This window comes from Rhinopithecus roxellana, chromosome 13 (assembly GCF_007565055.1).
Source record: "Rhinopithecus roxellana isolate Shanxi Qingling chromosome 13, ASM756505v1, whole genome shotgun sequence".
NCBI classification, from domain to species: Eukaryota; Metazoa; Chordata; class Mammalia; order Primates; family Cercopithecidae; genus Rhinopithecus; species Rhinopithecus roxellana.
The window spans coordinates 70,876,597-70,904,385 of record NC_044561.1 but is presented as its reverse complement, the minus strand read 5'-3'; the positions used below and the strand labels follow the sequence as shown (position 1 = coordinate 70,904,385).

The 27,789-nt window shown below is 56.9% G+C and overlaps 2 protein-coding genes across 3 annotated transcripts in view; one reads left to right on the top strand and one right to left on the bottom strand.

Moving 5' to 3' along the window:
• The window catches only part of COL9A3 (collagen type IX alpha 3 chain), a 27,170-nt gene extending 2,706 nt beyond the window's left edge, over positions 1-24,464 (top strand). The window contains exons 5-32 of the mRNA XM_010365211.2: positions 533-586; positions 1,791-1,826; positions 2,122-2,145; positions 2,372-2,425; positions 2,737-2,790; positions 3,327-3,368; positions 4,838-4,894; positions 5,342-5,395; positions 6,060-6,113; positions 6,427-6,480; positions 6,975-7,028; positions 7,396-7,449; positions 8,080-8,133; positions 8,939-8,992; positions 9,098-9,151; positions 9,612-9,656; positions 9,785-9,838; positions 9,923-9,976; positions 10,503-10,556; positions 10,658-10,729; positions 12,518-12,553; positions 13,435-13,479; positions 16,323-16,355; positions 16,591-16,737; positions 16,885-16,939; positions 17,503-17,685; positions 22,361-22,438; positions 23,921-24,464. Coding sequence (XP_010363513.1) covers positions 533-586; positions 1,791-1,826; positions 2,122-2,145; positions 2,372-2,425; positions 2,737-2,790; positions 3,327-3,368; positions 4,838-4,894; positions 5,342-5,395; positions 6,060-6,113; positions 6,427-6,480; positions 6,975-7,028; positions 7,396-7,449; positions 8,080-8,133; positions 8,939-8,992; positions 9,098-9,151; positions 9,612-9,656; positions 9,785-9,838; positions 9,923-9,976; positions 10,503-10,556; positions 10,658-10,729; positions 12,518-12,553; positions 13,435-13,479; positions 16,323-16,355; positions 16,591-16,737; positions 16,885-16,939; positions 17,503-17,685; positions 22,361-22,438; positions 23,921-24,111 — 1,800 coding nt within the window. The 3' untranslated portion in view covers positions 24,112-24,464. The remainder of the gene's footprint in view (positions 1-532; positions 587-1,790; positions 1,827-2,121; positions 2,146-2,371; positions 2,426-2,736; positions 2,791-3,326; positions 3,369-4,837; positions 4,895-5,341; positions 5,396-6,059; positions 6,114-6,426; positions 6,481-6,974; positions 7,029-7,395; positions 7,450-8,079; positions 8,134-8,938; positions 8,993-9,097; positions 9,152-9,611; positions 9,657-9,784; positions 9,839-9,922; positions 9,977-10,502; positions 10,557-10,657; positions 10,730-12,517; positions 12,554-13,434; positions 13,480-16,322; positions 16,356-16,590; positions 16,738-16,884; positions 16,940-17,502; positions 17,686-22,360; positions 22,439-23,920) is intronic.
• Positions 24,385-27,789, bottom strand: part of TCFL5 (transcription factor like 5) — a 22,174-nt gene continuing 18,769 nt past the window's right edge. For both annotated transcript variants that reach the window (XM_010365210.2, XM_030915153.1), the window contains exon 6: positions 24,385-25,437. In XM_010365210.2, the coding sequence (XP_010363512.2) occupies positions 25,315-25,437 (123 nt within the window). In that variant the 3' untranslated portion in view covers positions 24,385-25,314. The remainder of the gene's footprint in view (positions 25,438-27,789) is intronic.

The window sequence follows — 27,789 nt, the reverse complement described above, 5'->3', positions numbered from 1 at the left end:
TCTCCAGAAGTCCCCAACAGGGGTCCTTTGGCCTTCATCCCAGACGCCACTAGCATCTGGCAGAGGACAGAGCCAGCCCAGTGGAGTCGGAAGTCCCGCCAGCCTTCGCTTGTCCAGGAACGAGTGCCCATTGTCAGGCCCCTCTGCCCACTGCTGCCCGGGCCCCTGTGAGCCCCAGGCTGGCCTCGCTCAGTCATCATGGGCTCCAGGCCTGACCCCAGGGCCACTGGAGCTTTATTCGGGAAGCCAGGCCTGAGAAGTGAGCTGTCCAGTCCTACTGGGTTGTTCCCCGAGGCCTGACTACAGCAGGGGCCTCCGTTGCTGGCTTCCTGCTGGCTGCCCCCCTCCTCCCAGGCCCTCTGGGCACAGCAGGTACACAGTGGACAGGGCCAGGAGAGGAGGCTGCCAACCTAAGGGTCTTCTGTGCCTCTCTGGACGCACCAAGGGAAGGGTCCATGCTTCCATTTTTGCCTGGGAGTGGCATGTGCTTCCCATATGGCCCCTTGAACTCGCCCTCTGCCTCTTTCCCCAGGGTCTGACTGGGCGAGATGGACCCCCTGGACCCAAGGGTGCCCCTGGGGAACGGGTAAGTGCCTGTGCAAAACCCAGTGGCTTCAGTTCAGCAGTGAAGTCCTCTGGCCACCTCTGGCTGTTCTGTGTCCGCAAGGCCAAGGAGCTGGTAGTTCCAAGGACAGCTGCCCTGCCCATGCCTGGGGTGGAGGGGCAGAAGGGAAGGGTGCCACGTGGCCAGTCCCCTGTGCCTGCCTCCCTGCCCCACCCCCACATAGGGTCAGAGTTGTCCTGGTATCCAGACCATGGCAGGGAGAAGAGGGATGGTTTGGGGGAACCCACCCCAGGTGCCTCCTCAGAATGTCCCTGCAGCCCCCAGGGACCTGGGCAGACCACCACCAGGGACCCCTGGGCACGCAGCCTGCAGAGTCCCCTATGCCTGCCTGCTGGACACTGAATCTTTTACCCTGACTGAGCGGCACCACCGCCCAAGGGTGCCTTTCTCCCCTCGTGGCTTCTGAGTACAAAACTGAAACCAGCATTCTCTCTTCGGCCCTCATAAGACGTGGCAGTCAGCCAACCGGGTGCCACTGACCCCAGACTCAAAGCATCACAGAGGGCAGGAAGGCTGGGCTGGGGACACAAGGACACAGCCCTGCCCTTGGGCCCCTTGAGAGCTCATAAGGCATGAGGCGGATTCTGAGCTGAAAACAGGAGGGAAACAGTAGCTGCTGGTGGCCGAGTCCGTGGTGCCCCAGGGGTGTGGGGTGGGCTCATCTCCAGGCTTTCAGGAGGGGCCTCCAGCCTTAGAGCAGGGCCTGTGTGTGCCGTCCAGGGAATGAGACAAGCAGCAGGGGCCAGACAGGGTCCAGAGAGTTTGGAGAGCAGACAGGACCTGGCTGCCCAAGGCTCCGGGGACTTGCTGACGACGTGGGCGGGGGCTGAGGATTCAGCAGGCTCCGTGGGTGGGTTATCGGGAGGGCTTCCTGGTGGAGACGGGCACCTGGGGTCACTTCTGTGCATCTCAGACCTGCCCCAGGTCGCACCTTCGCCTTTCTGTAGCAGGCACTGGGACTCTGGTGCCATCTGTCTCCAGCAGCTCCCCAGGACGGCAAAGACCCTCCAGGTCAAGAGGGCTCGAAGGCCCTGCCCCTCTGTGAAGTGCAGACTTGGACCCTGTTGCCCTGGGAGTTGGAGTTGTGGGTCCCACTTCAGCGGGAGGGGATTGGGTTTGCAAATAGAGGTCCAGCCCAACCTAGACGTCTGCTTTCCTCCCACAGGGAAGTCTGGGACCCCCAGGGCCGCCTGGGCTGGGGGTGAGTATGGAGTGTGGTCTTCTCCTCTCCATGGAGTTTGGGGAACTGGAGAGTCTGGTCTAAATGGCATCCAGGAATCCCAGGGGCCATCCCTGGCCCTCTCCTCTGCCACCCCTCTGCAGTCTCTCCAGAGGCTGGTGCCTGGACAGAGTCCTGGAGCCCTCTCTGGGCTGGGACCAGATGCTCGTGCCTGGAACCGCCCTTTCCCCGGGACCCACCTGAGCCATCATAGGGAGGGGTGAGGCACAGCCCATGTTGTGCCCAGCAGGCTCTGACCCCATGTTTGGCTTTGCAGGGCAAAGGCCTCCCTGGACCCCCCGTGAGTACTGACAGCCCTCGGGGCCCTGAGCAAGCACGCAAGTACCCAGAGCCTACCAGGCTGGGATGTCCCAAACCGTGCCTGGGGGGTGGGCTTCTCAGGGGCAGTGATCTGACCACCCCATACCTGGAGCCCCCCTCCCTTCGGAGGCGGCACACCGACCCTGGGTGGGGATCCTCGGGGTTCCCGGGTGCAGACCTCCTCACCTCTCTTTACCTCCCTCCAGGGAGAGGCAGGAGTGAGCGGCCCCCCAGGTGGGATCGGCCTCCGTGGCCCCCCGGTGAGTGGCTGTCCCAGACCCCCTTAGAGTGTGCTCACCTGTGGCCTCCACCCCCAGACTCAACAGCCAGGGACCCTCTTCCCCTTTCGCCTTTCCCTTTCTCCCCAACCCCTACCTCGGTAGGTGTTGGTAGAAGCCCTGGCCAATGATCCAGACCCGACCTCAGGACGCAGACACCAGCAGAGGCCGTGGGAGTGGGGGCTGGCGGGAGCTGGGCATGTCCACCTCCCTGGGAGAAGCCGGACACCTTACTTAGGTGGGGGCTGGTCCCAGTCTAAGTCATACCACTCTAAGAAATAGCCCCTCTCCAGGGACCTTCTGGACTCCCCGGCCTCCCTGGCCCCCCAGGACCTCCCGGACCCCCTGTAAGTACTGGGCAGAGGCTCTAAGAAGTGCTGGGCATGGACTAGGGCACCAGGGTTGGGCCCTCCCCCTTCCCCCTCCCCCTTCCCCCTCCCCCTTCCCCCTCCCCCTTCCCCCTCCCCCTTCCCCCTCCCCCTTCCCCCTCTCCCTCCCCCTTCCCCCTCCCCCTTCCCACTCCCCCTTCCCCCTCCCCAGGCTCCATGCCCTCTGAGATCTCCTAACCCTAACTTGGCCACTCCCAGAAACAGTCAGTGGTGGGGGCAGTGGCTATGGCTAGGCCAGCCAACTTGGGGATGATCAGGGCTCAGGTCCCCATGGCCACTCTGCCCCAAGGACAGGTGGATTCTGTCATTGTCACATACCCTGTGGGTGGGCCAGCAGCACCCAGCACTGGCCACTTGGGGGATGGGATGAAGGGTCTCCAAGTCCCCTGGTGGATGGGGAAGATCGTGGTCCATCAGAGAGTGGGTGGATGGGTTGGGTGGGTGCAGGTGGACAGGCAGGGCAGGAGAATGTCAGCTGTCTCTTTGTGTCTTAGGGACACCCAGGAGTCCTCCCTGAAGGTGCCACTGACCTTCAGGTAGGCACTTGCAGCCATATATGAAGGGCGCTGGGAGGTGCCTACCTTGGGGGGCGGGGTCTGGCCTGGAGAGGGACTCGTCCATCCTGGCAAGAAGGCAGGGCCTGAACACTCCCTGGGAATGAGAGCTCAGTGCAGACAGCTCAGATACAAGCTGGCAGAGAGCCTGGCTGGGACCTCCCCCTCCCTGCTTCCCACCCTCCTCGCCACCGCCTAGACCTGCACTGTCCCTCACGAAGCCACCAGGCGCATGGAGCTGTGCAAATGTAATGAATCACAATCATGTTACAGAGCCCTCGAGCTCCCCTGCGTCATCCGCAGAGGGCACCCTTGGCCACAGATGGCGACAGAATAGTCCCTCGCTGCATTCGGGACTGGAGTCTGAGGCCCACCTTTATCTTGATCTTTGAACCGTGTCAATCGCCCGAAAAGAAAACAGGTTCAGGCCAGGCACAGTGGCTCACGCCTGTAATCCCAGCACTTTGGGAGGCCAAGACAGGAGGATTGCTTCAGCTCAGGAGTTTGAGACCAGCCTGGGCAACATAGTGAGATCTTTGTCTCTACAAAAAATGTTTAAAGTAGCCAGACGTGGTGGCATGCCTGTTGTCCTAGCTACTTAGGTGGCTGTGATGGGAGGATCACTTGAGCCCAGGAGGCAGAGGTTGCAGTGTGCTGTGATCAAGCCACTGCACTCCAGCCTGAGCAACCAAGCTAAACCCTGTCTCAAAAAAAATTTTTTTAAAGTGAAGAGGAAAGAAAATGGGCTTGGGAGGCCACAGATCTGTCTCTCCTCTGTTTGGCAGTCAGTGCCTTGTTTCCATAGAAAGGTTTGATAGTTTTGAAGGGAAAAGCTCGGCCCACTCTGACCTGGCCACCGGTGGCTGTCTACCAGCCTCTCTCCTCACCCCACCCTGGGACCCGGGTGCCTGGCCAGCCTGTGTCTCAGAAGGGAGGCTTTAGGGAACCTTCCAGAATGTGGTGTGTAATTGGGCCCCTGACCATGGGATGAGTGGGGCGGGGGCTGAAGATACAGGTCTGAACCCTTGGCCCAGCCTGCCCATTGCAGCTGTGGGATAATCTAGAAGCAGCCCTGGGTTTCCTGAGCATCAGGCCTGTTGCCTGGGCTCATGGTGTCCCTCCTAAAAACCCCGTGCCAAGTACGTTCCTGTGCTGAGGACAGCCCCTGACCTAAGGCTGCTGCAAGGCCCCCTGCAGAGCCGACTGCCGTGCTGTGCTGAATGGCTGCTTTGAAACCCAGTGTCTGCCGTGGGGCTGAGAAATCCGAGCCGGCTGCTCTATGCAGCCTCCGCTGCGCTTGGCCAGTGCTGAAGGAGACCCTGTCTGTGTCCTGTCCTGGTGCCGTCACCGGGGCGGAGTGGCCTCCTGGGATCCCGTGGGTGCTGACTTCTGCGTCAGAGGGTCCTGCTCTGTTTGGCTGGGAGGGGTCTGACTGCTCTGTTTTCTGACAGTGCCCAAGTATCTGCCCACCAGGTCCCCCAGGGCCCCCTGGAATGCCGGGGTTCAAGGTGAGTCACTGGGACCCAAGCGCTGCCCTGTGCTGGGCAGGAGACAGCTGGGCTCCCATGGGGCTGTGGGGGTGGCAGGTCCAGAAAGCCGGGCCCTGGTTCCAGGGTTGCCCCAGGAAGAAAGCCAGTCCAGCCTCCCTGTCCCGCCTTCAGCACCCCAGTGACAAGCTGATGTGGCCAGGCTGGGACTGGTAATGGGCATCAGAGAGAGACTGTGGGGGAGAGCTAGCCTCAAGCCCCCACCCACCCGCCAGCCCTGGCCCGCTTCTGACCGCAGAGCACCCTCAGGTGGGTCTCAGCGCCTCTCAGGCCTCGGTTTCCCCGTGAGGGCCCAGGCCCGCAGTCCTGCACTGCCGTGTGGCGGGCCCTGGGCTGACCTCACTTCAGTGTTGCCAGGGAGGGGGTGTTCGGGGGTGGGGGGGGCAGTGACCCCATGTTTGCTTTCAGGGACCCACTGGCTACAAAGGCGAGCAGGGGGAAGTCGGCAAGGATGGCGAGAAGGTAAAGCTACCGCACAGCAGCTGGGGAGGGGCTGGGGCCTGGGGGCTGGGCTCAGGCGGGAGAGAGGGGCTGTCTCATGGGTGTGCCTGCGCTGGCACCTGCTGTGCCCGTCTTCTGGGGGCCTGGCTGGCCAGAGCTGCGCGATTTGGGCAGGGTCCCTGGACAGATCCCTCCTGCCTGGCCTGGCTGTGGAAGCTCCCTGGTTTGTGTCTGTGGCCAGGGCAAGGGGCGTCTGTGAGGATGACTTGCTTTAGCCTGTAGCGTTCCCTCACCTGTGGCTGCTATCCATGGAGGGTGTCCATTGTCACGTGCAGGCCGGGGGACCAGGTCTGGGATGGCCTTTAGCATGGCTGGAGTGATCAGATGAGGAGATCCCAGGTGCACATCAGAGGGGTCTCTGCTTGGCCATGAGGAGGGGCCTGGACAGGGCTGAAGGGTTTATGGGAACGGTGACCACGGACCCAGCCCCGCAGGGCGAGGCCACCGAGACTCGCAGGACTGCTCCAGAGCTGTGGGCAAGTGACCCCTTCACAGAGCCTCCAAGGACAACTGTGAAGGGGGCAACACCCCCAGCTGCTTGGGCTTGACTAGGGTGACTGGAGGCAGCGAAAGGTGCAAGGAGAGCCAGACTGGGCCACTGACCACCCTGTCCCCTCTGTTTCAGGGCGACCCTGGCCCCCCTGGGCCCGCCGGCCTCCCGGGCAGCGTGGGGCTGCAGGTGAGGCTAGGAAGGGGTAAGGCTGGTGGGATGGGAACTCAGCCCTGCACATGTCTACCCCCGAGGGGCCATCTCAGGCTGGGGAGCATTTGGCCAATACCCAGGCACAGGAGCGCGACCTGGTTGGGGGTCTCACCTCTGCCAAAGCTGCTGATTTCAAGGCTGGTGCCCCCTACCTCTGGGGGACCTGAGCTGAGGCTGAGGGCTCATGGAAGACACCAGGGCTCCCAGGGGTACCCCGAGGGCCAAGGCCCTGGGTACTCCCCGGGGTGGAGGTGAAGCCCTAGTCTCTGCAACTGTGCCTCTCCCGCAGGGCCCCCGGGGATTACAAGGACTGCCAGGGCCACTCGGGCCCCCTGGGGACAGGGTAAGTCCTGCAGCCCCTAGTGGGGGCCGGCCAGGTGGCTGGGGGCCTGGTTGTCCACACCTCCAGACTTCAGAAGGGCCCCATGAGTGACGCTCTGAAGCAGCCAGCACCCTGGCTCTGGCTGTCGCCGCTGTGGTGCAGGCCTTGCTCTGGGCCCCTGTTCTCGTGTGTGCCTGGGCTGACAGTCAGCAATCACTGACACCCGCACACAGTCCCAGGCTGCTGTGGGGGCTGTTCTCGCGTGTGCCTGGGCGAGGGCTGATGAACTGCTCGCTGACACCAGCACGCAGTCCCAGGCTGCTGTGAGGGCTGTTGTGGCTTAGGCCAGAGCAAGGGGCAGGAGGGATTTGGAGACGATCAGATGGCATCTTGGGGGAACTTGCTGGGGAGCCCTAGAGGAAGGGCTGCTTGTGTCTGGGCCTCCCCTGAGGGAGCACTGGGGGGATGCCAGCTAGGCCTCAGACAAGAGGACCCCAGATCCCCTCTCTCTGCAGGGTCCCATCGGGTTCCGAGGGCCACCTGGGATCCCAGGAGCGCCTGGGAAAGCGGTACGTGTGTCAGTGGACGGTGGGCCCCGTGCCTCATGGCCTCTCTCCCCTTTCCCTGTGCTCCTCTCAGATGCCCCCAGCCCCATTGGGGCCCCCCTTCTGTGGCTGAGCTGTTCCCTGGACACCCTGGGAGGGCTTGTGGCATGAGTAGTGGGTGCTTACCAATGGAATCCATTCCTCGTGGGACATTCACCTCCTTTCTGGTTCTGGATGTGGAATGAGAGGTCACCATTGTCCCTGTGGCACCTCCAGCCATCTCTGACCACTCCTGGAGGGCTGTCCCCTGCCCGGGCCTGGAGAGCCCCCATCCCACTCTGACCATCTCCGTGGTGTTAACTCTGTCCCTGTCCCACCTTATCATTTCCAGGGTGACCGAGGCGAGAGGGGCCCAGAAGGGTTCCGCGGCCCCAAGGGTGACCTCGTAAGTGAGAAGGAACTTGGTTCCCTGGGTCCTTATGTGGAAGAACCCAATTTCCCTCCTGACTCGTGCTGGGGATGGGGCACACTTGGGAGTGAGACTGTGAGGGGCCACCCTGGTTGGGCCTGGGGGTGCATGGGGGTGAGCCTGGCCCTGGAGGGCCCCAGCTCTCTCCCTGGCTGTTCTCCCAGAGCCACATGGGAGCTCTGTGGCCCCCTGCAGAGCGGCCAACGGGCCGGGTGGAGGGACCAGGCTCCAGGGCTTGGATCCTGCCCCCAGAGAAACGGCTCTTGGGTTGAGCAAGTGAACATAAGGAAAGTCCAGAGACATAAGGAAAGTCAAGCGTTCCAGGAGTGGAACTGAAGTGACCGTCCCCAAACTGGTCAACCTCCACACCTCTCTCGACTGAGCCCTCGCAGCCGGAGCAGCAGGGAGCCACCGAGCCGTGCTGCAGCATCCATGGATCCAAACACAGTTTTCTCCGCGCACCCACAGGCCCCAGGGTGGTGGTCAGGGATGGCCCCTGCCACTGCCCCCCACAGCTCCTTGGTGTCCCCGAGCAGCTGGCCGGGGAATGCGTGAGGCCATCTGGGAAGAGACTGCCACTGCCTCTGTCACTTGTGTGTCCTCTAGGGCAGACCTGGTCCCAAGGGAATCCCCGGAGTGGCCGGGCCAAGTGGAGAGCCGGTGAGTGCATGTGGCTACTCCCCAGAGAATGCTCCTCCCCTGGGTGCTGGCTACGTACAGGCAGAGACTGCACTCAGAAGGGCTGGAGCTCAGTGCCCTCTGCTGTGGCCATCTTGAAATCCAGGTTAACGGTTGAACAGCCCCACTGCCCTGCACATTTCTCGTTTGCCCAGAGCCTCACGAGTGTGCAGGAGTAGGGCCCTCAGGCTGGGTTTGCCTGCATGGAGGACACGGGAAGTAAGGGTGGGTGGGCAGCACCGGTGGGCAGAGGTGGCTACTCCTGGGGTCCCAGGCACCCGTGCAGGCACCTTCCTTCCTACTGTGTGCCCACCCTCAGCCCAGACTGGAGCTCCCTTCCAGCCCCTCATGTTGCCTCTACCCCTGGAGTGGTGCCCTCTCTTGGGACACCCAGCACTTGGCTGTGTCCTGATTTCAAAACCAGTCCAGGGTGGGCGAGGCAGGCCTGGCCTAAGTCCTGGCTCCCAAGCCTCAGTTTTTCCACCATAAAATGGGCCAGAACCGAACTTCCCTTAGGGTACCATGATGTGCCTCGTGGACGAGGCCTCGGGCGTCAGCGCTGCTTCAGCACTGCCTCTGCCACCCCCCGCACCCCTCGCCTGTGTGGTCACCGAGGCAGCACTGGTTGCCACAGGCCACCTCGATCATGAAACCAGACAACTGCCAGGGTTTGGGGGCAGACACAGTTTTAGGTTGATGGGGAAGGAGGCTGCCCCCAGGGCGGGACTGTAGAGGAAGGGAGCGGGGGCCGCCTGCCCAACGGGCCTTACGCATCCCTTGTTCCCAGGGCATGCCGGGCAAGGACGGCTGGAATGGCGTGCCAGGACTCGATGGCCAGAAGGTTGGCATGGAGCTCAGGGTGTGATGAGAGGGAGGGGACTGGAGGGGAGTTCAGCCTTCTGAGGCCTCAGCCTCCCCTTCCCCACCCCAATCTCTGTCCTCACAGGGAGAGGCTGGTCTCAACGGTGCTCCGGGAGAGAAGGGCCCCAATGGGCTGCCGGTGAGTGCCTGGTGGGTGGGGCCAGCCTGGGGTGCCACAGCTTCTGCCTGCCCAGGGGCCCCTGTTGGGCTGGGTGGGTTGGTCGCTATAGGGCTGGCTCCCTGTGAGGGGTTCTGGGGCCTGTGTCCATCAGGGCCTGGCACAACCCCTGGCTCCCAGTGGGTGCTGTGCCCGGTGGGTTGCCTGTGTGTTTGCATATGTATGCTTATTCATATGTACATGGGACATGTGTGAACATGTTTATGGCCATCCCTGGATGCCGTGCAGTCATCACCCCCAGGGGCCCTGAGTAGGGGCTCCTGCATCCAAGGCCAGGGAAGCTCTCAAAGCTGCACGTAAGGTCGACAAGGCTGGGAGAAGTCAGCCCTGCCCTTTGGGTGCACTCACTCTGGCCCCTGCACCCTGCCTGTGTGCACATTGCCCTGACCGGCAGGCCTGACCTCAAACTCTCTCCTGGCAGGGCCTCCCCGGACGAGCAGGGTCCAAAGGCGAGAAGGGAGAAAGGGTATGTGGCTGCAGCCGCTTTCTCTCTGCAAGGGGAGGCGAGAGGGCGGGAGGCGAGGGGCCGGGAGGCCAGTGACCTGGCCCTGATGCAGGTGTAGGCAGGCACTCACAGCTTTCCTTTCTCTGCAGGGCAGAGCTGGGGAGCTGGGTGAGGCTGGCCCCTCGGGAGAGCCAGGCGTCCCTGTGAGTATCTGTGGCGCCCCAGACCCCACCCCATCTCGCATGTGTGCAGGCCCTGCCCTCACACCCTCCTTCCCTTCCCTGTAGGGAGATGCTGGCATGCCTGGGGAGCGCGGTGAGGCTGGCCACCGGGGCTCAGCGGTGAGTGCAGGGATGTGGCCCTGGGTTGGGGGTTAGCACTGAGCCATTGGCACATGGGCCCAATTTCTGAGCAGGCCAAGGTGGCATTTGGTTGCCTTGATGAGCTCACAAAAGCTGAGGATGCCGGGAGGTGTGGGGCCCTGCCTTCGTGTCCCTCGCCCACTGGGAGATGGTCCGGGCCAGGCCGGAGCTGCCCTGTTTTCAAGCCCTCTATGCCGAGCCTAGCCTTGTGCCCCTGTAGACTGAGATGACAGCACAGGACCCTGGTCGGGGGAGCCATGGGCATGGGTGCCTGGCCCCGAGTCTGGCCTGACAAATTGGGTCCAGGGCATGCCTGAGTTCTGAGACCCCCTAAACTGCCCTGGGAGGTAGCCCTGCCTCTGTCCCCAGCAATCCAGCCAGGTGGCTTAGAACTGGCTCCAGTGTCCACCCAGCTCTGGGGGGAGGCCGAGCCAGGCTCCCTGGGACCTCTTGGGGGTTCCTCGAACCCTGAGACATCCGCTCACACCTCACCTTTGTCTTCCAGGGGGCCCTCGGCCCACAAGGCCCTCCCGGAGCCCCTGGCATCCGAGGCTTCCAGGTGGGTGAGGTTGGGGCAAGGGCCTAACAGGGGGCGGCACACCCAGATGGGTGAGACCCGACAGGGTACAGGCACTGACAAGCCAGGACCTCCCTCCCCAGGGCCGGAAGGGCAGCACGGGAGACCCCGGCCTTCCAGGCCCCCAGGGCCTCCGAGGTGATGTGGGCGACCGGGTAAGTGGCCCTCTCAGCAGGAAGCACCCCTGTGCCCCCACCCCCACCCCCTACCACAGTCCCCCACCCCCTACCACAGTCCTCCACCCCCTACCACAGTCCCCCACCCCCTACTGCAGTCTCCACCCCCTACCACAGTCCCCCACCCCCTACCACAGTCCCCCACCTCCTACCACAGTCCCCCACCCCCTACCACAGTCCCCCACCCCCTACCACAGTCTCCACCCCCTACCACAGTCCTCCACCCCCTACCGCAGTCCCCCACCCCCTACCACAGTCTCCACCCCCTACCACAGTCCCCCACCCCCTACCACAGTCCTCCACCCCCTACCACAGTCCCCCACCCCCTACCACAGTCTCCACCCCCTACCACAGTCCCCCACCCCCTACCACAGTCCCCCACCCCCTACCACAGTCCCCCACCCCCTACCACAGTGCCCTGGGACGCAGACAGGGAGAGGAGGCCCTCATAGCTCCCGGTGGCAATTCTGACCATGGGCAGCGTCTCCCTGCATGGTGGAGGCAGTGGCATCGGCCCCAACTGTGGCGCCTTCGGCCCCTCTGACCTTCCATGTGGTGTTCCTTGTGGGTGGGCGGCTGCAGGAGCCTGGGCTCTGCCTCCTGCCCTGTGTAGAGGCCTGGCAGGGGACCTGGCGGGTGACCTGTACACAGGCAGTGCTCATTCCTCAGTGGAGGCTGAGGCTCCAGGAGCCAGGCCTGCTCCTGCCTGCAGTGTCTGGGGAGGCACCATTGACAGAGGATTGCGCTGCTATAAAATGGGTTTGAACACCAAGTCCCAAGTGACTGCAACAGTCACAGTTTCTACCTCGTCAAGACTTTTTCCTGCTGGTTTTGCAGCAGCTGCAGCGTTGGCTCCTTGGGGGTCCGGGCAGAAGGGGGACATGGCCTGCCCAGGGCCCCAGCTCACTGGGAGGAGCCTATGGGTCTGGTCTGGGCCCCAGCCACGCTCCGCCAGGTCCCTGGGGACCTCGTGTGCCTGCTGTGGCCACCTCTGCCCGGCAGACAGACCCCTTTTTAGACGTGAATCCCGAGAAGCCGCCAGGACACAGCTACAGATGCCCGTGCCTCCAGGGTGATGGTCATTCCAGGGTGATGGCCAGGGCTGTAGACACCACCGCCCCATGGGGAATAGCGGGCTGTTCTTTAGCCTCCAGGCAGGACATTCCAGAGGTGGGGGCCATGCCAGCAACCTCAGGGCCTCCGAGAGATGTCAGGGCTGGCACTTGCCCTGCGGGTACTGCGCCTGTCCCAGGTGTGGGCGGGGCCTGGTGGCTGAATTTCCCTTTTGCTTTAAACTCACAGGAAAGCCTCCTGCTTTTCTGCCCCTTGGGCAAGTTCTCACTTACACGGCCATGTGAGCACGGGGACGTTTTTTAAAGGGGTTCATAGCAACTCCCGGACATGTCCTAATTTCACAATCCCAGGGGAAGGTGATTAGATGAGCTTTTGCATCTTTGACTCCACTGTGATGGAATTATCCTGCGATTGCGCAAAAATACCCGCACGAATTCACGGGTGCTACAAACAATGCCAAACCTAACGAGACTGCACTACCCACAAGGGGAGACAGGACAGAGCCATCGGGCCCAGAGGCTGTGAACCGGAGCTTGGTCTCTGGGCCTGTGTCTGGGAGCCTGTGTTCACAGAAGCCCTTTGTACAGCACAGATGGGGATGTGGGGAGGTGTTTACCATTCCTGGGCCCAGGGCAGGCTTACTTTAGGGATTCCTGTCATTCCTCTAATCCAGAGCCTTTTCTCCACTCCCAGGGTCCGGGAGGCACCGCAGGCCCTAAGGGAGACCAGGTGAGCTGGGCGCAGGCCGGGGCAAAAGGAATGATGGCAAAGCTGCACAGCTTCTCCCAGACTCTGCCTGCCCTGGCTCTGGCCCTGGCTGTGTTTTAGGGATGCTGAGCCTCCTTTCTCCTCTTGCTGTCTCCGTTGGTCGCCCTTTCTGGCTCCTGCCACTCCTGCTTAGGACAGCGACAACAGCACTGGGCACCCAGCCCCCAGGCATGCCCCAGCATGCCCCGCTGCCTTCCTGGGTACAGATGGCTGGCCAGAGTGTCCCTGCATGGTCCTGGGTGCAACAGAAGCTACTTCTGGTACAGGAGGCACCAATAGGGACCCTCATAAGGACCGAGGTGTTTCCTGTTGTCCTTTTGGAGAACTAACAGAGGGAAGGGGCTAGGCGCTGCATGTGTGTTTTGCAGGCAGATTCGAAATGCATTTCTACCCTTCCAAGCACTTTTCTCTCTGGAAAGAGAGGTGGGTGGGGCCGTGGTCATGGCTGCCCTGCCCTCCTGCACTGCCTGTCTGGGTGCGTGGGGCGCTGGTTTTTGTGGCTCCTCTGCAGTGCTGTCACTTCTGGGCACAAGGCCTTTCCATACAGCTGGAGGGCCTGCGGCAATCGAACCCCTACCCTAGGTTCTGCTTGGCAGAAAAGCCTCATTATGCAAACAAATGTCTTCCGTTTTTTTGGCCCCGCCTCTGGTTGCAGGTCTCCCAAGGCAGGGTCCTGGGCTGCCTTTGGAGCTGATTAAAAGGCAGCCCTGGGGCCTGGGCTTTTGGCCTGGACCTCAGGATGAACTTTACACCCACGGAGGCTTGAGAGCGGGGAGTTTAAGGCATGAAGTCTCTACTCACGCATCAACAGCTCTTTTAACTTTGGGGTGTATTGTTTTCAGGGCATTGCAGGTTCCGACGGTGTTCCTGGGGATAAAGGAGAACTGGTAAGTAATTAGGTAACCTCACTGTCACCAATAGCTGGGAGCGAGGTCGTCACTGTGGCCGGGGAGCAGTCCTGGGGACAGGCTCTCCGTGGAAGATCTGCAGCTCTGCTGGGCAGCGTGGGGATGGGGCAGGGTCGGGCAGGGGCCCTGGCAGGAAAGCGAGGCAGCTCTGAAGTCTGACCTGACCCGGTCAGACCTGTGGGGCTCCCGCACTCTGCACCTGCCTGAAGCAGTCACAGCGGCGTTTTTGTTTTGTTTTCTTGTTTTTGTTTTTTTGGGGGGTTTTTTTTTGAGACGAAGTTTTGCTCTGTTGCCCAGGCTGGAGCACAGTGGCGCGATCTCGGCTTACTGCAGCCTCTGCCTCCTTGGTTCAAGCAATTTTCCTGCCCCAGCCTCCTGAGTAGCCAGGATTACAGGCCCTCCCGCAGCCGACTAATTTTTTATGTTTTCTGGGGGGGGGGGGTTGTTTGTTTGTTTGTTTTTGAGACGGAGCCTCGCTCTTTTGCCCAGGCTGGAATGCAGTGACGCGATCTCAGCTCGCTGCAACCTCCCTAGTTCAAGCGATTCTCCTGCCTCAGCTTCCTGAATAGCTGGGATTACAGGTACCTGCCACCACACCCGGCTAATTTTTGTATTTTTAGTAGAGACAGGGTTTCACCATGCTGGCCAGACTGGTCTCAAATTCTCGACCTCAGGCAATCCGCCCACTTCGGCCTTCCAAAGTGCTGAGAATACAGGTGCGAGCCACCGTGCCTGGCCTAATTTTTGTATTTTTAGTAGAGATGGGGTTTCACCATGTCGGCCAGGCTAGTCTCAAACTCCTGACCTCAGGTGATCTACCCGCCTTGGCCTCCGAAAGTGCTGGGATTACAGGCGTGAGCCGCCGCGCCAGGCCCACAGCTGGGTTTTAACTGAAGAAAACTCCACTTCCACAGGCCTGAAACTCAGGTGAAGCATAAAATTAGGTTCTTGTTTGAGTCCCTTGATAGACACATTTCTCCTTCTGGAGGTAACAAATGGAGCAGTCATGAGTCCGAGGGAAGGAAGGCCTTTCTGGCTTTCCCGAGGCCAGGGTTTTTAATCTATGATTAAGTCTTTCCTTTGTGATTGGGTGAAATAGAAGCAGCCTAGCCTCAGGGACCCCAGTCTCTGGCAGACCTCCGCAGCCCCATGTAAACTTTTTGTGCCTCTGGCCAAAAGACCTCAGTTGTATGTGTTTCGTGTAGTGAATTCTTTTTTTTATTTTTTTTTGAGACGGAGTCTTACTCTGTCCCCAGGTTGGAGTGCAGTGGTGGGATCTCAGCTTCACTGCAACCTCCGCCTCCTGTGTTTAAGCAATTCTCCTGCCTCAGCCTCCCGAATAGCTGGGACTACAGGTGCCTACTACCACACCTGGCTAATTTTTGTATTTAGTAGACACAGGGTTTCACCATGGTGGTGGTCAGGCTGGTCTCAAACTCCTGACCTTGTGATCCGCCGGCCTTGGCCTCCCAAAGTGCTGGGATTACAGGCATGATCCTCCGCGCCTGGCCCATTTAGTGAATTCTTAGACAACCCTGACAAATGGACCCTGGAATCCCAGAAGCTGCCCTACCTGGCTACTGTTGCTTGTGGGGTGAGGGGCAGAGCCCCTGGCAGGCGTTTCGGGAAACCTAAGGCTTTGCTGTCAGCTACTCACACGGTTGGGCTGTGTGAGGTGACCCCAACCCTCCTGGCCTCAGTGGGGCATGGTACCCGGGCCCGGTTGGTCCCTCAGATGTGTGGTTAGGCTGTGTCAGTCTGTTTTCTGCTGCTGTAACAGACCACCACAGCTTGGGTAATTACAAGGAAAAGAGATTCATGTGGCTCCTAGTTCTGGAGGCTGGGAAGCCCAGACCGAGGGGCACATCCATCGAGGGCCTCCCCACTGCGTCATTCCCTGGTAGAAGGCAGAAGGGCTGAGAGGAGGTGCTAGAGCGGGGGAAGGGGCCCAAACCATCCTTTTCATGAGAAACCCACTGTGGAGACAATGGCGTTAGTCTACTCCGGAGAGCAGAGCTCTCAAACCTAATCACCTCTTAAAGGCCCCACCTCTTTTTTTTTTTTTGAGATGGAGTCTCGCTCTGTCGCCCAGGCTGGAGTACAGTGGCCGGATCTCAGCTCACTGCAAGCTCCGCCTCCCGGGTTTACGCCATTCTCCTGCCTCAGCCTCCCGAGTAGCTGGGACTACAGGCACCTGCCACCTCACCTGGCTAGTTTTTTTGTATTTTTTAGCAGAGACGGGGTTTCACCGTGTTCGCCAGGATGGTCTCAATCTCCTGACCTCGTGATCCGCCCGTCTCGGCCTCCCAAAGTGCTGGGATCACAGGCTTGAGCCACCGCGCCCGGCCGAGGCCCCACCTCTTAACAGCATCGCAGTGGCTCTTCAATTCCAGCATGTGTTTTGGAGGAGACATTCAACCCAGCCGACTGTGTGTTGACGCACCTGCGGCCAGTCATTCCTGAGGACCTGGCTGGAGGGGGTTCCAGGGTTTTAGGGCAGAGAGGTTCAGCCTAGCATTAGGCATGTTAGTAAGAAAAAGGAATGGAAACGAAGTAAGCGTGTGTAGGAGATAGCACGGCACAGCTACCACAGTCACTCTTCCCAGGAAAGTAAGTTTTTAAAAAGCTTCAATCAATCAACACAATCACAGCAATATAAAAAATGTATATAGAAGAACAGAAGGAAGGAACCACTGTCAATATTTGGGTGTAGTCTAATAGCAGGTGTGTGGATGAGTTGATTTATTTTATCCTCGACTGGCTACTTCCCACCCGCCCAACAATACACACTTAGTTAAAACACACAACTCTTTTCTCCTCAGGGTCCCAGCGGTCCGGTCGGACCCAAGGGAGAGGTGAGTGCCCGGCAACTGTTCCGACGACACAATCTGTGGGTGCCTGCTGGCTTCCTGTCCACTGCTGGGCAACCAGGCGGCCTTGCAGGGCACTGCTCGGTTCTGAGATTGTAAAAAAGCTTGCTCTGGTCAAGGCTGGGCAAGATGGCTCCGCGCCGGCCAGGAAAAGAGCATATCAGGGTGGGTCTGGGCTCCTGGGCTCGCCCCTGACCCGCCTTCCTCTGTTTCTCTGCAGTCTGGCAGTCGAGGGGAGCTGGGCCCTAAAGGCATCCAGGGTCCCAACGGCACCAGCGGTGTTCAGGGTGTCCCCGGGCCCCCCGGTCCTCTGGGCCTCCAGGGCGTCCAGGGTGCTGCTGGCATCACGGGGAAGCCGGGCGTTCCGGTACGTCGCTTTTCCAGCTTTCACAGGGTTTTTCACAGGGTTGCCATCGTGTTTTTTCCTGAAGGAAGTTACTTTGCGGGATGATGGTGGGAACGCCTTACAGAGGCGGCCACCCCCATGCTGACGAATGTGTGGGGTGAATTCCAGGGGAAGGAGGCCAGCGAGCAGCGCATCAGGGAGCTGTGTGGGGGGCTGATCAGCGGTAAGTCAGACACCCGCACGGCTGCGGCTGCGGCTGCGGCAGGGCCCGTCCCCACCTGGGGCTCCCGTGCCTGGGGCTACACACAGCCTTCGCACCACCACTTTCCAGCCAGACTGAGCTGCTAGCACTCACCCTGCCTGTTAGCCCTTGGGGGTCCACGTCCGCCTTGGCGTCTGCCCGTCCTCTGCACCAGAGGATGGCCCACTCTCCGGCCCCAGACTCAACCAGATGCCCGGCACGCAGCAGACGCCCTAAAGTCTACTGAATGCGATGGGTACAAGAACAGCGGAGTGTACCCCTGTGGCTGGCAGGGCAGGTCCCCGGACACCCCCAAGGGCACTTCCTTCACCTTCCCTCTCGCAGGCTTCTCAGGCTCCAAGGGGTTGGGGGGGTCCTTTCTAGCTCCGTCCTTCATCACCCCAAAGCAGTTAAACCATTTTCCATCAATCAGAAGGAAAACTTCCTTCTGGAAGGCAGCACTCTGTAGATATTTTAGGCTTTACGTAACAATACTTTTGATGATCCTCTCTCAAGTAAACGTCTGTGCCCTTGTTTTCCCAAAGAACAAATTGCACAGTTAGCCACACACCTGAGGAAGCCTTTGGCACCAGGGTCCATTGGCCGGCCCGGTCCAGCTGGCCCCCCTGGACCCCCAGGACCCCCAGGCTCCATTGGTCACCCTGGCGCTCGAGGACCCCCCGGATACCGTGGTCCCACTGGGGAGCTGGGAGACCCCGGGCCCAGAGGTGAGTGGTCGACCCCACGATACAGTCACCCTGCTGTAAAAATCCCTGAGACTGACTTGTTAGTAGGCGCTGCTTCTGGTGCCTGCCAAGCGCCCTCAGTGGTAATTCCCAGAAGGCAGGGACCCCTCATATTTTGGGGCCTAGCGCAGTTAACGCCTTAGTAATCCTGTGGGAACTGGAACATTTTTAAAATGTGATATTTTTCTCAAATACCATTAGAACAATATTTGGCAGGGAGAGGTTGATTAAAACTGTAGCGAAGGCTGGGCAGTGGCTCCCGCCTGGAATCCCAGCACTTTCGGAGGCCAAGGTGGGCAGATCACAAGGTCAGGAGTTCCAGACCAGCCTGACCAATATGGTGAAACCCCGTCTCTACTAAAAATACAAAAATTAGCCGGGCCTGGTGGCACACGCCTGTAATCCCAGCTACTCAGGAGACTGAGGCAGGAGAATCTCTTGAAACCCGGAGGCAGAGGTTGCAGTGAGCTGAGTTTGCACCATTGCACTCCAGCTTGACTGGAGTCTCCATAAAAAAAAAAAAAAAAAGTGAGGAATGGCCGGGTGCGGTGGCTCACGCCTGTAATCCTAGCACTTTGGGAGGCCAAGGCAGGTGGATTACTAGAAGTCAGGAGTTCAAGACCAGCCTGGCCAATGTGGTAAAACCCCGTCTCAGGCCGGGCACGGTGGCTCAACCCTGTAATCCCAGCACTTTGGGAGGCCGAGGCGGGTGGATCACGAGGTCAGGAGATTGAGACCATCCTGGCTAACACGGTGAAACCCTGTCTCTACCAAAAATACAAAAAACTAGCCGGGCGCGGTGGCGGGCGCCTGTAGTCCCAGCTACTCGGAGGCTGAGGCGGGAGAATGGCGGGAACCCAGGAGGCGGAGCTTGCAGTGAGCCGAGATCGCGCCACTGCACTCCAGCCTGGGCGACACAGCCAGACTCCGTCTCAAAAAAAAAAAAAAAAAAAAAAAAAAAAAAAAAAAAAAAAAACCGTCTCTACTAAAAATACAAAATTAGCCGGATGTGGTGGCATGCACCTGTAATCCCAGGTACTCGGGAGGCTGAGGCAGGAGAATCGCTTGAACCTGGAAGGCAGAGGCTGCAGTGAGCTTAGATCATGCCATTATGCCATTGCACTCTGGCATGGGCAAAAAGAGCGAAACTCTGTCTCAAAAAAATAAAATGTGAGGAATGAATAAGTCAGAGTTGCATTTATATTGACAAGATGCACCTTCATGAAAACTGGCAGCATGTGAAAATTTCTGTTGGAAAAGGCAAACATACGAAACTCAAAGTTCTCCCCATATTAAGGGCTATAAAGAACACAGAAAGCTTTAATTTAGAAACAAGACGAAAATCAGTGACATTCGCTGATGAACTGCTGATCCTCCACGCGGCTGTGCTGTGTGCATGGCTGGCAGTGCTGACTTGCCAGAAAGGCTTTGAGGTACCCAGGTATAAACTGGGGAGGTCTGGAGGCATGGAAGACACACAACTGTGTTAACCGTTGGACACGAACCCTTACCAGAATTTTTAAATGTCAAGATGCCTTCCATCTGCGACATCTGGTCAGCTGCCCTTCAGCCCAAGTAAAGGATTTAAAGCTCACGATTCCAGTGGATCCCACCTTCCGGACCAGACAATGTCCTGCTTCCCAAAAATAGCTTAAGAAAAACGTTTCTAAAGGAAACTTAACTCTGCGAGTTCGTCTTCATCTCTGAGACGAAATTGAACTATTTAGCAAGGTGGTCGTATTCCATAGTTAGTGATATTATTTCACTTATTTTAAAGATACTGAGATTGAAGATTTTCAGCACTTTGGTGTCAAATTCATTTTGTTGTCCTTATGTCCAAATTATCAAATAGCTTCCTGTTTTCCTGGAAACTTCTTTAAGTTATGACCTTCTCAGGCCATCTAGGCGAGTCTTATGCCACATGAGGGACTGCAATCTTCAGAAAGAGACCACATAAGATTTTCTCCAGATAGGGAACTGGACTCCTTCAAGACTTTGAAAATAAAATTCAGGCCAGGCGCGGTGGCTCACGCCTGTAATCCCAGCACTTTGGGAGGCTGAGGTGGGTGGATCACCTGAGGCCAGGAGTTCGAGACCAGCCTGACCAACATGGTGAAATCCCATCTCTACTAAAAATACAAAAATTAGCTGGACGTGGTGGCGCGTGCCTGTAATCCCAGCTACTCAGGAGGCTGAGGCAGGAGAATCGCTTGAACCCAGGAGGTGGAGGTTGCAGTGAGCCGAGATCACACCACTGCACTCCAGCCTGGGCAACAGAGCAAGACTTCGTCTCAAAAGAAAAAAGAAAAGAAAATTCAAAAAGCACATTAATGACCATTACCGGTTCTCAGAGAGGGGTGTGGTGGAATTAGTGAGCAGAGACCACACTGACCCATGTGCCTGGCCGGCCTCTGGGACGGCTGCACTTTTGCGCCCTGTGAAGATGGGCACGTCTGCGGCAGGAGCCGCTCCCTGGAGAAGTGCTTGGTGCCTCGGGCCGTGGTCAGTGAAGCTGGCACGATGCCCAGAGCTGACCATGGGAACTGAATGTGAATATAAATGCACGCTTGGACCCACTGCAGGTCCTCGCTTGGAAGTCTCTGTTACTGCTGTGCCTCGAGCCCCCTCCCTGGAAAAGGAGCACCCCTAGCAGGACCGCCTTCTGCTGCCGAAGGGCACAGTAAGTCAGCCCGTAGCGTCGGGCCAGTCACGCCAGACACACTGGGCACCAGGGACCACTGAAGCCTGCTGCCCCGCTGGGGAGGCCCACCCGAGTTCCCAGGCCATGGGCACTGCTCCCGCCCATGGTCGTGCGTGATGTGCAGATGGACAGTGACTGCCTCAACGTTGGCACCGCCAATCGCACCTGTGCTTCTCATCAATTTCAGAAGGTAGCAGGATTGCAGGATTGAAACAGACACACAAATACCAAGCAAAACAAAGTTGGTGCCGCTGCAATGACCATCAGACAAAACAGACCGGCTCTGTGATGCTGCCTGCCTTACGGGATCCCTGCGTTGACAAAGGCTCACTCTACTGGGAGCAAATCCTAGAGTGACCTGTATGCATCCAGCCTCGTGGCTTCCGGGCACACAAAGCCAGGGTTGACACGGCTGGGCGTGGTGGCTCAGCCTGGAATCCCAGCACTTTGGGAGGCCGAGGCGAGAGGATGTCTTGAGGCCAGAAGTTCAAGACCAGCTGAGGCAATACAGTGAGACCCAATCTCTATAAAATTAGCCGGGCATGGTGGCACGCCTGTAATCCCAGCTACTCAGGAGGCTGAAGTGGGAGGATCCCTTGAGTCCAGGAGGTTGAGGCTGCAGTGAGCTGTGATCATAACACTCCACTCCGGCCTGGGCAACAGAGAGAGATCCTGTCTCAAAAAAAAAAATAGATGGCCAGGCGCGGTGGCTCAAGCCTGTAATCCCAGCACTTTGGGAGGCTGAGACGGGCGGATCACGAGGTCAGGAGATCGAGACCATCCTGGCTAACACGGTGAAACCCCGTCTCTACTAAAGAATACAAAAAACTAGCCGGGCGAGGTGGCGGGCGCCTGTAGTCCCAGCTACTCGGGAGGCTGAGGCAGGAGAATGGCGTAAATCCGGGAGGCGGAGCTTGCAGTGAGCTGAGATCGGGCCACTGCACTCCAGCCTGGGCGACAGAGCGAGACTCCGCCTCAAAAAAAAAGAAAAAAAAAAAGATGGTAACACACCCCTCTCCTCACCCAGCAAGACACAGACGTAAGATTTGAATGACGCAATTAGAGGGACGTGAAAATGCCCTTAGATGACCCATGGGTTGAAAATCATTTAAAATAGGATTACAAAATATTAGTAAATACTCAACTGCTTAATAGGCATAAATATTTTGAACAAAACTAAAATCCCATTCAAATTGGCTGCCGGAGGTCTGGGAGGTCGTTCAGCCACGCAGGGCTCAGCAGCAGGCATATGTTCTGACGGCTGTGCCACTGGGCGGTTTCGCTGTGAGAACATCTGAGTTCACTTGCGCAAGCCCGGCCTCCCTCACCCCTGGGCCGTGTGCCACAGCCTGGGGCTTATGGCTGCAGACCTGTACAGCCTGTTACTGTGCTGGGTCCTGTGGGCAGGTCTAACACAGTGGTGGATATCTGTGTTAAAACACATCCAAACACGGGAAAGGTATGGTGAAAATTGGGTATGATAATCTCATGGGACCACCATCGCCTATACGGCGGGTCGTCGACTTGCAGCCATCCTGCGGCACAAGACTGTGTACAGGTGGGTCCCTCTTGTCGGACCCCGTCAAGCCCTGTGTGTGACGTCTGTACTTCGGTAAAAAGCGGGAACCCTGTTTGTTACAAAAGTCAATCAGCCATCCTGGCTAACCCGGTGAAACCCCGTCTCTACTAAAAAACACAAAAAAACTAGCCGGGCGAGGTGGCGGCGCCTGTAGTCCCAGCTACTGGGGAGGCTGAGGCAGGAGAATGGCGTGAACCTGGGAGGCGGAGCTTGCAGTGAGCTGAGATCCGGCCACTGCACTCCAGCCTGGGCAACAGAGCGAGACTCCGTCTCAAAAAAAAAAAAAAAAAAAAAAAAAAAAAAGTCGATCAGACACCACTGTGCTGTGGCTGCAACAGATACTCTAACCGTGTGTCCGTGTCCACACCTCGTGACAGGAAACCAGGGTGACAGAGGAGACAAAGGCGTGGCAGGAGTAGGGCTGGACGGGCCTGACGGAGACCAGGGGCCCCAAGGTACGAGTGCGCGGCCAGCACGGCTTCACTGGGTGGCATCTCCTCCGCCATCTGTAGCTTTATGTGGGGTGTGCTTGGGTTACGAATGGGTCTCTTTTCCTCTTCTCTTGGCAAAGCAATCTTAGAGGCAAGATTAGGAATTGTCTCAGTAACCACTGTAATACATAAAAGTTTAATCGGAGCTGGGCGCAGTGGCTCACACCTGTAATCCCAGCACTTTCGGAGGCTGAGGCAAGTGGATAACCTGAGCTCAGGAGTTTGAGACCAGCCTGGCCAACATAGTGGGACCCCATCTCTATTAAAAATACAAAAATGAGCCGGGCATAGTGGCGGGTGCCTGTAATCCCAGATACTTGGAAGGCTGAGACAGGAGAATCGCTTGAACCCAGGAGGCGGAGGTTGCAGGTTGCAGTGAGCCGAGATCGCACCACTGCCCTCCAGCCTGGCAACAGAGTGAGACTCCGTCTCAAAAAAAAAAAAAAAAAAAAAAGTTTAATCAGTAAGCAGATCCTCCTGGATCTATTTTAGCTCAGTCGATTTGGTTAGATTCTGTTTAAGCTATTCAGTATCTATTTCAGTTAAATTCGGACAGAATTTTCTCTTAATTGACCCGTGCATATATTGAATGTTTCCATTTCTAATGTCAAAAATAAATGCTTTGTCACGGAGGGAGGTGTGCCAGGATCCCTGGCAAAGGCCGTCCCCTGCCCGCCCCTGCCTTAGCCTGGTACCTTCTCAAAACCAGGAGGCCTTAGACTCCAAGGATGTGTGCGCCCAGGTGAGAAGGATCCCAAACAGTCTTCGAGAAGGCACCCGCTCCCTCCTGGTTGCCCTGGAGCCCTGTCCTCTCCTCCATGCACTTACACTGCTCTCTGGGTGCCCCATGCTCCTGGGCTCTCCTTTGCTGACCTAGGTCTGCCTCTACCTGGTGTCCCAATGCGCAGGTGTCCCGGGCCCCCAGCCGCATCTCTCCACCTGTGTGGCTTTGAACAGCATCTGTGGTGCGCTTGCTGATGGACAGCAGCCTCCCAGCTGTGCCATGACCACAGCATTCTGGACTTTGTCACCTCATCTCAGTGAATGGCTCTGACACCTCGACTTAGGCAGGACTCCCTCTTCCCTCACACCTTCCCCCATGGTTCCACTGTCATCACTCACCAAAGCCACCCTGGGCCCCCAACCCGGGCCCCTGCCCACTACAAATCCACTCCTCACTCACACAGCCCCCACCAAACCCGAGTAAGCCAGAGTGTGGGTGTCCTCAGGACGGCTCCGCACCCTTGCCTGGGGCTAGCCACGCCTGGCCTTCTCCGGGCACTCCCGACAGCCAGCCCCGCAGAGAGCCTTTGTGCGCCCTGTTCCCTTGGCCTCCCCGACCCCCCACGGCTGATGGAAGAGCAGGGCTGCCTCGCAGCTGGACACCAAGTACCCCTGTTTTCAGTCCCGGCTGCAGCTGAACTCACCCTTCTGCTCTGTCCCAAGGACCCCCAGGCGTGCCCGGCACCAGCAAGGATGGCCAGGATGGTGCTCCCGGCGAGCCTGGGCCTCCCGGAGATCCTGGGCTTCCAGGTGCCATTGGGGCCCAGGGGACACCGGGGATCTGCGACACCTCAGCCTGCCAAGGAGCCGTGTTAGGAGGAGTCGGGGAAAAATCAGGCTCTAGAAGCTCATAAAATTCATAAAAGCAAGTGACAAGAACGCCTGAAGCACAGCGGGGCGGTCGTGAAGGAGCAGGGGTGTGGCAGGCTGGCGACGTCCAGGTGAGGAGCGCCCCAGCTGCCCCTTGGCCGCCGACTGGACGTGTGGGCCCTGCCAGCAAGCACCCTCATCGGGCTGTCGCCTGACCGCATACCTCAAAAGGCCCTAGCTAATAAACATGTAAGCCCAGCATTGGAGAGAAGGTGGGGTGTTTGTATAAAACGTTGTGTACAATTCCATGAGATGAAAAATATTCAGTAACTTGTTTACATAGCATTTGTGTAGAGACTGTGATCTCATCCCAATAAAATGATGTATTAAATCTTCAGATTAATGACTGCCTACAGAGTAACAAAAAATAAAGAATTTAATGTACAGTAAATTCTCTCCCATACAAAGGTGTAGTCTGATGTTTTGTGTACAAACTTGCATCTCCAATTAACAGTATTTATTGAGGGTGACTTTGTATTGCACTAACATCTATTGCTATTACCTGTTGTGATAAATAAAGCCACTCATTTAAAAACTCAATTCCAAACACCACAGTTTATTACATATAAAGTAATGACTCTCGATATGGAAATGTGGGCATTTAAGCATCTACTGTGACAGTATTTCATTTGTGGACAAAAGTAGCTTTAAAGCAAGTATCTGGAAAATGTTTAGCACAAAGGTTTAAAATGGTCCTGCATGTGGCAGTACACCACCACGTGACTCGGAATCATTACAAGGGGGTGTGACCTAACAAATGAAATAAAATTTCCAAACTGTTTTCAGTTAACAATTTAACTCGTTCCAATTGCTAAAGGGGCGTATTTAAAATGTAAGTACAATAAGTAAAAAGCAGTGTACTTTTTAAGATTAAAGAAAGTACAAGGGATGTTAATTTTTTATCATGTTAAGAAAACATGATGGAATCAGGGCATTGAAAAAATGCTTACTAATTATTCAGATGGCTTCATCCCCAAATGGTCTAAGAGGACATTCATGGATAAGTATTTGGTTCTAGATAAATATTTTTACAAAATGTGCTCTCAAAGTCCCTACTGGAGTCCCGTCAGCTTGAGTCACGTCCTTTTCGAGTCAGACGATCCGAGCAGAGTTCCAGGATTGTGGAAAATGTGCATAGATCACAAAGGAATGGCTGTTCACTCCCAAAGGATTCCTGTTCAGTCCAATCACTTGATCTCCATCGAGGGGCTACTCTGTAGACTCTGCTGTGCAGGACAGGCCACCACGGAGTCTGGTCTGGTCAGCTTTAGCCTTCGGCCAGTTTTACCGCAAAATACACTCTCAAATTCCTAAAGTTAAGAAGTGATGGTTAATGTACTGAATTAATAGACATGAAAACTGCTATCTTCCAAAGCGCAAAAGGCTGAAATTAAAAGCTATGTAAATGACTTTAAAATACGCTGTTTTAAGGTGTCATTCATGAATATGGGTCATACTTCACAATGGGGTTTATGTAATAAACAGATTTGAACTTTTTTTTTCAAATAGCAGTTACACTGTACATGTACTTTTATTTAGTTTTTCCAATACTCAGAATGTCTGGCCACACTGTATTATTGTGGTAAAATATACCACAATAATGAATGTTCCAACCATTAACAGGCCCTAGCTATAAATCTGTAACCCCAGCATTTGAGAGAAGGTACAGTGTATATATTAAACGTTTCAGGCCGGGCGCGGTGGCTCATGCCTGTAATCCCAGCACTTTGGGAGGCTGAGGTGGGTGGATCACCTGAGGTCAGGAGTTCAAGACCAGACTGACCAACATAGTGAAACCCCGTCTCTACTAAAAATACAAAAATTAGCTGGGCGTGGTGGCGAGCACCTGTGATCCCAGCTACTTGGGAGGTGGAGGTAGGAGAATCTCTTGAGCCTGGGAGTTGGAGGTTGCAGTGAGCCGAGATCATGCCATTACACTCCAGCCTGGGCAACACGAGTGAAACTCTGTCTCAAAAAAATAAATTTTTAAAAAGTTTCAACCATTAGGCCGGGCACGGTGGCTCATGCCTGTAATCCCAGTACTTTGGGAGGCTGAGGCAGGCAGATCACCTGAGGTTGGGAGTTTGAGGCCAATCTGACTAGCATGGAGAAACCCTGTCTCTTACTAAAAATACAAAATTAGCCGGGTGTGGTGGCACATGCCTGTAGTCCCAGCTACTCGGGAGTCTGAGGCAGGAGAATCGCTTGAACCTGGGAGGCGGAGGCTGCGGTGAACCAAGATCACGCCATTGCCCTCCAGCCTGGGCAACAAGAGTGAAACTCCATCTCAAAAAAATAAACTTTGAAAAAGTTTCAACCATCAACAAGTCAGGGGCATCTACCCCCATCCCAGGGCGACTCCCTTGCCCTCTGCACTGCCACACATGGAGGGTTCTGAGGCCCGCACGGTGGAGGTACTGCTTGCTGAGATGGCTCTGTCCATGGGGAGACCCTGCCAGCAGGGTGGGGGTGGGGTGGACTTGCTCCTGTCACACCACCTGTCTTTTACAAAAGGCCTCAACCTCCCAAAGGAGAGACCGAGACGCAGAGAGAGGCGCAGGTGATGGCCCGATGACAGGCGCCCACCACCACGGGTATGCCGAGTGCAGAATGTGGAAACGTCTACAGGACAAATCATTCCCTTTCAACAAATGAGCGGTGAGGAAGAAAGGAAGGGGGAGCTATTATGGGATAAGATACATTTAAAAACTGTCAACCAAATGCGACGTCTGGACCCTGATTCAAATGAGCTGACTGCAGAGACACCTGTTGGCTCACGGGAGACTCTGCTCAGATTGGGGAAGGAGGCTCAGAGGTGGGTACTAAGGAACGAAGGCATTTGGGAAGCAGACTGATGGTGCGGTCGTTTTTAAACAGGCCTTTTCTTTCTAAAGATATATTTATGAATGAAATGATGTTTGGAATTGTTTTAAAATAATTCAGTGGGGAAGGGCGGGCGAGGGCATAGGTGAAACTAGCTGATGCCTGAAACTGAGTTAGAGGGACCTGGGAGTTCATTATTCTCTCCATTTTTGTGCACATTTGAAAATTTCCGTTGTTTAAAACATAGCATTCTACACGATTAAATCCAGGTTTATATATAGTTTATTGCGGTATTAAAATATAGAACAAAATTTGCCTTTTGAGCACACGTCAGTGAACAGTGGAGCAGTGTGAAGTCCATTCACGATGCTGTGCAGCCGCCACCACCACCGTTTCATCACCGCAAGCAGCAGCTCCACACCCACTGAACACTGACTCCACACCCGCTCCGGCCCCCAGCCCCCGGCACGTACCATTCCGCTTTCTGTCTCTATGAATCTGACGGCTCCAGGTGCCTCGTTTACGGAATTCTGCAGGGTTTGCCCTTTTGTGACTGGCTTATTTCACTCAGCATGTCCTCAAGGGCCATCCACGCGGGAGCCTGGGTCAGAATGTCATTCCTTGTCATGGCTGAATAAGGTTCTGTTGTGGGTAAACATCTGTTTACTCGTTTGTCTGTTGGAGCCCACTTGAGTCAGTTTCTGCCTTTTGGCCGCTGTGAAAGGTGCTGCTATGAATATTCCTAGAAAAGCATCCATTTGGGTCCCTGTTTCACCTTTCTGGGGTTTATGCTTCTCTGGTGATTCTGTTTAACCTTCTGAGGAGCTGTCATACCGTTT